Raw genomic sequence first — 9,724 nt, forward strand, 5'->3', positions numbered from 1 at the left:
GGAGTTACTGCTGCACTTGGGTCAGCAATCCAGAAGGGCTTTGAGCAAACTATATTCCTTGACTCTCTCAGTCAACAGTGAACAGCGCCAGTGCCACTGTTCCTGTGGGACAGAGGGAGACTGCTGGAGCAGTAAAATGCACTTTCAGCACCAGCTGAGCGATGGGTACCCTAAGGCGTGAGCCAGGGCAGCTGCTGAGTGAAAGTGCTCACTGCTTCCCAGGCAGCAGAAAGAGCTTGGTGTCACTCTTCTGGAGATGGGACACAGACAACTTCACAACAGTGTTGAGCAAATCAGGTTTGTTGCAATGCATTCATCTCTCAGGGAGTCAGGGTACTGTTGTGATTATATTGTGTGTGCTAACCACAAAGACAGGCTGCAGTTAACCTGTTTCAAGCACTATGAAATCTCCAACACTGAGCAGATTGCCGATGGCAATCAACGTATGCATGCTGAATAGGAACTTGGAGATTTGAGAAAACATGTTGAAAGCCAAGCTTCTCTGTGAAGGAGCAAAGACTGGGAGAGATAAGGTCAGTAAAGGGATCTTTGCATGAACTCCTGAACAAATGTGAACAGGCTGTCAAGCACTGCCACATCTTTTTCTCTGTTCTTACAACATAACATGGGGATAGATTATATCTGCATGATGACATCTTTTCTGCTAATAACCATGGTCTAGTCAAGGTAGAAGAAAGTGGAGATACAGCACTGTAGTTGTGATCAAAGTTGATGACAGGATTCAAAAAGTGCTGTGTGGGTCAAAAAGTGCATTTGCACAGAAGGCAGAATGTTAACCATCAGTACTAAAAAAGATTAGCAGCTCTTTGAGTTGGTATGAAAATTCACCTGGAAGGACCAAGGGAATTTTCCTATTTCTGTCAAAGAAAGCCTACCCAGCAGAGCACTTGCTTGCTAAAGAATAAAGCTGATGAGAGCCTGTTTGAGGCTTTCTCTAGAGGAAGGTCAGAGATCAGCTGCATAGGTCAAAAGTGTCTGGAAATGCTGCTAATGAGAAGCTGTAAAAATACAATATGAACTGTTCCTCAAAGCAGAAGTCTGAGTAAAAAATGTGCTTCAGGACTGTTTTCATTAGGAGTTACATGGAACTCCCTCAGGAAACCTCCTTCAAACAGATGTTTATATCACCTCTCTGGCTAAACATGAACAATCACATGTTTATATCACAATCACAGATGTTTATATCACCTCTCTGGCTAAACATGAACAATCACAATGAATACCCTAAACTTTTATGGCAGGCTTTTTATCAAATTGTCATACAACTTCCTTCCATCTGCAAATGCAGAAACTTCTTAGAAAGCTCTGAATTAGACACTTCACATGAAAACTTTTGCTAATTGGTTGGTCTTGCTTTGTGGGTTTGTATTTTTTTTCTTTAAATTTAATCCCTCTCTGGCTCTATTTCTCAACAGCTGAATGAAAAATAATAAATGAAGCTATGTATCATTTATTCTAAAAACTAACGTGGAGCAAAACAAGTGTGAATGTTTTAAGGCTGTAGTGCAATTTTATAAATGCATTTTTTTGGTGGTCTCGCACTTCTTCAAAGCAATTCAACCTTAATTCATGTGGCTTTATATATGTGTTTTTAAAAATTATTTCAGGCAAAATCAAAACATGGAAAACAAAATATTGTACCTGCCGTATCTAGTTGGTGTGCAAGTTTGTGTCATTGGAGTAGAATATTTTCTCTTACACTTTAATTTTGGTTTTATTTTTACAGGAAATAATGAAAAAAGTGTGCCACAACTCTTGATTAGTGACCTGAAGTTTGAGAAGTCATTAGCTAAGCTCATGTTTTCTCCTGATCAAGAAAATCATCCATCCAAAGCACCAGTCAAATATGGTGAATTGATTGTATTGGGGTAAGTGTTAGTGTGTAAGATTCTGAGGGTTTTCTATGCTGTAATCCTGTGGACATGTTTCAGTACTGTGTTAATCAATTCTTGGATTTAAATGTGATTAATTGAAAATCTGTAATTAGTAACACTCTGCTAATTGAGAATACTTGATGCTTAGAATGAAAGTTCTTGTGGGTCTGTATCTCATGAGAAACTAAGTAATACAGGAATGATGGACTTGATTCTTTTTCTGTGCTTTTTGACAGGTACAATGGGTCTCTCCCAAATGGAGATAGAGGGAGAAGGAAAAGTAGGTTTGCTTTGTTTAAAAGGCCCAAGGCAAATGGGGTGAAACCTAGCACTGTGCACATTGCCTGTACCCCTCAAGCAGCAAAGGTAAGCTCCATTTCTCCCTTCAAGTCTTTCTGATTTTTCCTTGTGCCATATAAAGAGCTGTTAGGAAATGGTTTAAACAGCATAACTATCTGGCTGTGAAAAGAATGCTTTGTGTTTATCCAAAGTTTTTTAGTACCTGTCAGGGTTAGCAGGAAACAATTCAGCAAAGAAGATTCAGTGCCTAGTCCTTGCTATAGCCAGGAAAAAAAGATTAGTTTTGAAACATGAATGTTCTGGGCACAGGCTAGTCAGCTGTTCTAGACTTTGTGGGTTTGTACTCACTGCTTTTAGGACTAATTTTGCTTCATGTGCAGCTGACTTTTAAATGATCCTTGCCAAAGTTGCACGTGCACTTGGTGCTCCATCCAGTGGGTAGGAGTTCCCTAGGGATCAGGACAGGTGGGTTTTGCAGGGTATGTTTCATAGGGCTTGTAATCAGAGTTCCCATTAAGAAGCAGAAAAGGAAGGGCTTAGGCCCTGAAGTTGAACTGTGTTTCAACAGTGTATGCCAAAACTAATACATCATCACTAAGGTATTACCATGAAATATTGTGGCTATTCAAGTGCGTGTGCAATTGTGTTCAATAACTAATGGAACATTTCTACTAAACGATGGAATTTGAGGATGCTTAGTGCTTGTTTAGAAACTGTCAGTGACAAGATCAGGCCTTTAAACAAATATGGTAGTGTTAAGTGCTTGACTCCCAGAATACCTAGACACTTAAGGGCCTTGACCTTAAATTCAGGGAATGGTATAAAGTATTCTGAAATTAGAAGCATTTTTCTACCAAAATTCTTGTAGTAAAGCTATATTCGTAGTAGATCTATGAAAAGAACATTTATTTTTGCAAATTCTTTATGGTCTGGTAAATGCTGTTTAGCAGCACTTTTAGAAGTGTTGGTTAGTTCCCTAGTAGGTAATTGCAGAAAGAACATCTAGACTAACCAACTGAAACCTTTGCTACAACTTCTGCAACCTATGTTGAGTTTCTCCATTTTACCCTATTTACCACCACTTTTTTATCTATGTATCTTAAATCGGTCATTACTGATCTTAGTATTAATTCAAATCCTGGTTTTAGAATGAAGTCTCTAAGTTTTTGTCCTCACTTTGCTGTTGGCCAAGTTCACTCTGAGATGGCCATGAAGGTGTTACATTAAGTTTTAGCCATTGCATTTGGTTGTTTTGTGCTTTTGTGTTCAGACCAGTGTTGCTTTAGTACAAAACATGACTAATAATATGCCCTGGTTATGTTTGTTTAGTTGCAGCATGTGGTGAAGAGACCAGTTTGGTCTGTTGCTGAATCAATCCTGCAGCTTTTTTTTAGTGGCCAGGACTGGATTTTGTGAAGTTTAACTGTAGGTGTGTCATTAACAACCATCTGCCCTAATGCCTTAATTAGCAGAAGAGGCTGATGTTTTATATATATATATGTATTGTCTGCTTTGCTGCTGTATTCTGTAGAATTATTGTGCACTGGTTCAATAACATTTGGCATTTTTCCATAGGCAATAAGTAATAAGGACCAACACAGCATATCTTACACTTTGTCTCGGGCCCAGACTGTAGTAGTTGAATATACTCATGACAGCAACACAGATATGTTCCAGGTACGTGAAGTAAATGTGTGTGTTCTCATTTTTGGTAGTTTCAAACAAGGCATCCTCTCAGCAGCCTTTTTCTCTCAGACTCAAAAGTTTGTGTGTCAGTTTCTGCACTCACCATTCAGAGCCATTTAATTCAGTTCATTCCCAGGGCCATCCTGTGAACAGGGCTGTGTGTCTGTACATCTCTTTTAAAAGACTTGGGCAAAGGTGAAAGCTGGGGGGTTTTGTGACTAATGCACAATATTATGGTTTTGCCTTTGCTGCCCTGCAAGTCACATAATCTGTCTATAGTCCCTCCTTGCAAAATGAAGAATAAAGGGCACCTTTCTCTTCAAGAACTTAGAACTTTGCTTCTGGCGTTTACAAAGGGATTTGGGATCAGCCAGTTGGAGACAGGGTAGAAGAAATACAGTGTGGAAACATAGGAAAGCTTTTGGCACAACTAATATGAAAAATACTCTGAACTTTTTTAAGCAAACCCAGAAATGTCCAAAGCACTGGGGGATGTGAGGAGAGGAGCCTTCAGTGCTGATGCTGGCAGTTCAAAACAACTTTGTTGCAGTTCCTGTGTGTATGAGAAGGGACCACAAACACATCTGCAGCTGTGGTGTGCCCTCATATCTTTTAATTGTTTCCTGTTTTTCTCAAAAGGAAGGGGTTTGTTTTGGGGTTCTTTTTAATGTGGGCTTTGTTCTTTCTGATTCCCAGACTGTGATCTTCTGTAGTTTTTTTTTTCCCCCCCTCATTGTTGCCACTAGTTTATAACAAGGAGTTTTGCTGTCACAGCATTTAGCTGTGACGCCACTGCAGGATCTAAGGAGGTGGGAGGTGTTGGGAAGTGGTGGAGGAAGCTGCTTTGCAACTGCAAATACAACAAGAGCAAAAGGACTGTAATGAAATCACTGCAGCATAAGCTATTGTTTGTGTGAGTGTTCTCTCTTCAGGCATGCTCTGGCATGTGTGCTGCTCTGAAATTGCCCCTGGCAGTCCCCGTTTACTCATGGGTTATCCTGCCTAAGAAGCAGTAGAAAAATAGATTCTGACAAAGCAGTTTTAGTCTCATGAAAGCTCTCCAGCCCTCAACAAAAAGCACCTCAAGCTTTTGGGTCTCTTGCTCAACAGTTAATCAGTCTTAATATAATCACCTATTTTCAAAGAGCCTGAGAGCTCTGGAAATAAGTGAGTAGTAGTGTGTAAGGGGGCTTTAAACCCAGCTGTATGGATGTTTGGGAAAGGTTATTACTTTTCCTCTTTGTGACGAAAGATGAGTTGACTGGAAAAGCAGGGACACTTATGCAGTTTCATCAAACTCAGTACAGTTGCGTGGGACTGCAAGACTCACAGTTCCCTGCAGCCAGAAAAGGAGGTGCAGCTAGCAGCAAAACCTGATTGTAGTCAGATGTTCCATTCTTGTGTTCTGAGTGTGTAAATGTAGCCCCTCTCTGCCACGGCCACCTGGTCCCTGGTCTTTGACAAAAGGTTTGCTGCTTCTTGGTGCCCACCAGAGCTGAAGAGACAGCTCACATAATCTGATTTTCATACATACCTTGACTTAGTCTGGCACTGTTCAGAGTGTTCTGGACATACAAGTGACTGCATGTCACTGTTCTTCCCTCTAACTGCTGCTCCCTGGCTCTTTTGGTGCTCCTGCAGCTGGTCTGCCTGACCTGAGTGTAACCTCTCTGATGAAAAGGCCTTCAATGGGAAATCATCTCAGAACTGACTTAATTGCATCATTTTATTTCTCCTTCCTTCATTTGGCTGTACCCAGCTTTCAGAATAAGTTTGATCATTTGGAGGCAGAAAAATTCATCAATTCAGATGAGGCTTTAGAAACCTAAATTGATAGACTGGTGGACAGGAATGCTTTAAACTGTAATGTCATGATTTTTGTATCATTGCTTTTACTTACTTTGAATTTAAATAGTCCTAGACCCAAAGACAAACTTCTGATCAGTTTTTTTTTTTTTCAATGCTTTTCCAGATTGGTCGGTCAACAGAGAGTCCTATAGACTTTGTAGTAACAGATACAGTTCCTGGGAGTCAGAGTAATTCAGATACACAGTCTGTGCAGAGCACAATATCAAGGTTTGCCTGCAGAATCATATGTGAACGTAACCCTCCCTTTACAGCAAGAATATATGCTGCAGGATTTGACTCCTCAAAAAACATTTTTCTTGGGGTAAGGGAATTCTCTTTCTTTTTTCCACTATAAGTTCATTGCACGCTTTTTTTTTTTTTTTAATAATTCATAACTCCAGCCAAATCAAAGGTGCTCATTGATATGATTTCTTTTAGGAGAAAGCTGCAAAGTGGAAGACATCAGATGGGCAAATGGATGGACTAACAACAAATGGAGTTCTTGTTATGCATCCTCGTAATGGATTCACAGAAGACTCCAAGCCAGGGGTGTGGAGAGAGATTTCTGTGTGTGGGAATGTGTTCAGCCTCCGTGAAACCAGATCAGCTCAACAGAGGGGGAAAATGGTGAGAGGAGTGACCAGTGTTTTATGCAACCTGTTTAAAATGGTGCAGCCATTAGGGGTATAGTTTGGGCATAGAGCTGGAATCTGCTGGAATTCCACGTAGTTGTCACCCTTGCAATTAGTTACACTGCCTCTTATGTGTTTGTCTGGGTGCACAAAGGTGTCTTGATCAACATGAATGACTGAGTCTATCTGCAAACTAGTACTTAATTGCACATCTGGCTGCTCTCCTAAACTGAGTTTCCAGTCTACTCTGTATTTCTGCAAGCTCTCCTGCACATTCTACTAGTATTTTCCCAATTCTCCCTTGTTAGTTTATGCTTTTCCCACTTTGGCTTTTTTATAGAATAATGAAAAATAGATATAATTTTAATGGATATTCATTTCCATGTTGGCATTCTGAGTTTTCCCTCTTCCTTTTGTTTGCAAAGCATCGGTGACCTTTCCAGGAGATATTTGGGTTCAGTATGACTTGGGATGTTTCAGCAAAAAGAAATGCTACATTGAACATTTTATGCAGCATATTTAGCTAGGAGTGCTAATGGGAGAAGGGGAAAGCCACGTGTTAAGGGGTACTTTAAGAAAAGTCTAAAATATGATGGAGGACTAAAACAGTCTTGTGGTACTCCTTGAGGCATTTCAAGTAACATAGTTGAGAGTGCTATAGGGATGGAATAGAGAGTTGTTAAGATGGGAGAGGAGCTTTTCTTGACTCAGTGTGGTCTATTTTAATGCACACTTTAATCTCTTAAAATGCTGGGGTGGGGTTTTTCCAAAAAAAGGAGGGCAGAGAGAAGCTGATACTGGGCTCTCTATGGGTGTCTTGTGGACACAGTCAGAAGCTGCTTGAAACTTTGATGGGTCTTCCAGGCAGATTAGTATTGTGGAAGTGCACGTTGTTACTCTTCAGAGCCCCTTAGGTGACGGCTCTCGGTGTCTGTGTCCATGTCAAGGTTGAGAACGAGACGAACCAGCTGCAGGACGGCTCCCTGATCGACCTGTGCGGGGCGACGCTGCTGTGGCGCACGGCCGAGGGGCTGGCGCGCACGCCCACCGTCAAGCACCTGGAGGCTCTGAGGCAGGAGATCAATGCAGCCAGGCCCCAGTGCCCCGTGGGCTTCAACACCCTGGCCTTCCCCAGCATGAAGAGAAAAGATGTTGTAGACGAAAAGCAGCCGTGGGTGTACCTGAACTGCGGCCACGTGCATGGCTACCACAACTGGGGGAACAAAGAGGAGAGGGACGGCAAGGACCGCGAGTGCCCCATGTGCCGCTCTGTCGGCCCCTACGTGCCTCTGTGGCTCGGGTGTGAAGCGGGATTTTATGTGGATGCCGGACCTCCAACTCATGCATTCAGCCCCTGTGGACACGTGTGCTCAGAAAAGACAACTGCATATTGGTCCCAAATTCCTCTTCCTCATGGTACTCACACTTTTCATGCAGCCTGTCCCTTCTGTGCGCATCAGCTGGCTGGTGAGCAGGGTTACATAAGGCTCATTTTCCAAGGGCCTCTTGACTAACACAGGTGTTCCCAAGGACTGCAGTAAACTGATAAGCTAAGCGATTCTCATTTTTAAACCAACTGTTTTTCATATTCTCTGGGCTTTGCTGCTTTGCATTAAGATGAAGAATCTTTTGGTTTTTTTGTTACAACAACTAAATCCCTCTTTATTGAGAAAGTCTGGAAATAGAAGAAATGGGGGGAGAAGGGGGAGACCTCCTGCTTTTTTTGGTTAATAACTACTTCTGAAGAGGTGAAGGAAGTGTTGTAGAGTGAACTTCAATGCCTTCAGTTTAATGGTTTTTGAATCACATGCCCACAGTGTTTGAAAGGTGTTTCATTCTTTTTGTATATGGAGGGTAAATAGTTCAAAGAACATTAGTTTACAGCTTGGATGCAAACATTGTAAAATATAACATGTATATTAACTCTTTTCTATTTATCTTTATTATTGAAAATATTTAGAATGTTTAGAGAGTAGCATGGTCATAGTGTGTTACATCCAGCAATTGGATGTGTAGCGTAGTTCTGGATGGAGAAGAACGTGGGATGAAAATGGTAGAAAAATCTTTTAATCTAAATTACTGAGTTCTTAGAATAGTTAAAATGCTTTTTAAACAAAGCTAATGCAAATTATGATGGCATAAAGTTGTGCTTTAACCATGTTGAAAGGTAGCTAAGAAGGACTCCTTAAATTGTCTTTTTGGTAGGACTGTACTTAAGATCTGGTTTCGAGAAGAATATTTACCAGACTCTTCGAATATGCAACTTAGTCTAGATTAAGGATTTTTTTCTCCCTTCACGCTAACAATTCTCTTTATTTAGCATTAGTGACATTTGTGAGGGTTTTTCCAATGTTAAACATGAACAGATCAGAAAGATGAGGCTTGTTCTGTTCCTTGCTGTTTGGGGGTGGGGGGCTGGGACAGGGGAGAGGTGGATGTACCTGGGCATGTATGTGGGGAGCAGTTTGTGACCTGGTCACAGTCCCAGCCTGAGAGGGGTTTGTCAGCTGGATGCTCAACAGCCTTCCAGCTGCTGACTGATGGGGGGGCCTCAGGCCTGGCCTTTGTCCCTCTGCCAGGTGCTCATCTGGGCCACACAAGGAACAGGTGGAGCCTGGTAGCCAGGAGATGTGTCCCTGCATCCTCGGGCAGCTGGGCACAGCTGACAGTCTGTTGGGAGAGCTGGGGCTGGGCTGGGCTCAGACCCTCACTGTGAGATGCTGCTGTGGGCTCTGTCTGCTCTCCTCTTCCTCCCCCTCCTTCCCCTCTGTATCCACCAGAAAAGACCAGTGTACTACATGCAACTCTGCTGCCAGCCCACTGTGTTTCATGGCAACCTGACCTTTTTAGCATTGATTTGAGCTTTTTTGGCCAGCTTTGTACATTTTTTTAAAATATGTACTGTATAATTGACAGTAAGAAAATTTCTGTACTTTATAGCAAAGCTTTAGCTTTCGTTTTTCTTTGAAGCTGTTCTAAAATTTTCTTTGTTTAAAGAGACCTTTGTTGCTTAGATGTCATGAATTACTTACTTTGACTGTCAATTATTTCTCCATTTTTAAAAAGAAATGGTATATATTGTTTGGTTCACTCAGGAAATGCATGTGTCAGGAAACCTGTACTGTAAGTTCAGTTAGCTGTCATGTACAAGTAACTGCTGTTACTCCCTTTCCATAGAAATATAACTGATTTTGACATTTTCCAGATTATATGCATTAAGTAATGAAACTTATGCAGCAAGAAATCCCTGTATTGTAGTTGTTCTAATCATCTTATTCAAACTATAGTATACTGTAGTTTTAATTTTTATTTGCAAATTAATTTATTTAAACTACGTGAGTAAACACTTTTCAAAAACAGAAA

The 9,724-nt window shown here is 41.2% G+C and overlaps 1 protein-coding gene across 4 annotated transcripts in view; it reads left to right on the plus strand.

The window, feature by feature from the left end:
* PELI1 (pellino E3 ubiquitin protein ligase 1) overlaps positions 1–9,724 on the plus strand; it is a 42,899-nt gene extending 33,175 nt beyond the window's left edge. For all 4 annotated transcript variants that reach the window (XM_066546348.1, XM_066546352.1, XM_066546347.1 and 1 more), the window contains exons 2-7: positions 1,748–1,889; positions 2,132–2,261; positions 3,771–3,872; positions 5,854–6,051; positions 6,168–6,356; positions 7,309–9,724. In XM_066546348.1, the coding sequence (XP_066402445.1) occupies positions 1,819–1,889; positions 2,132–2,261; positions 3,771–3,872; positions 5,854–6,051; positions 6,168–6,356; positions 7,309–7,875 (1,257 nt within the window). In that variant the 5' untranslated portion in view covers positions 1,748–1,818 and the 3' untranslated portion in view covers positions 7,876–9,724. The remainder of the gene's footprint in view (positions 1–1,747; positions 1,890–2,131; positions 2,262–3,770; positions 3,873–5,853; positions 6,052–6,167; positions 6,357–7,308) is intronic.

This window comes from Molothrus aeneus, chromosome 3 (genome assembly GCF_037042795.1).
Source record: "Molothrus aeneus isolate 106 chromosome 3, BPBGC_Maene_1.0, whole genome shotgun sequence".
Taxonomy (NCBI): Eukaryota; Metazoa; Chordata; class Aves; order Passeriformes; family Icteridae; genus Molothrus; species Molothrus aeneus.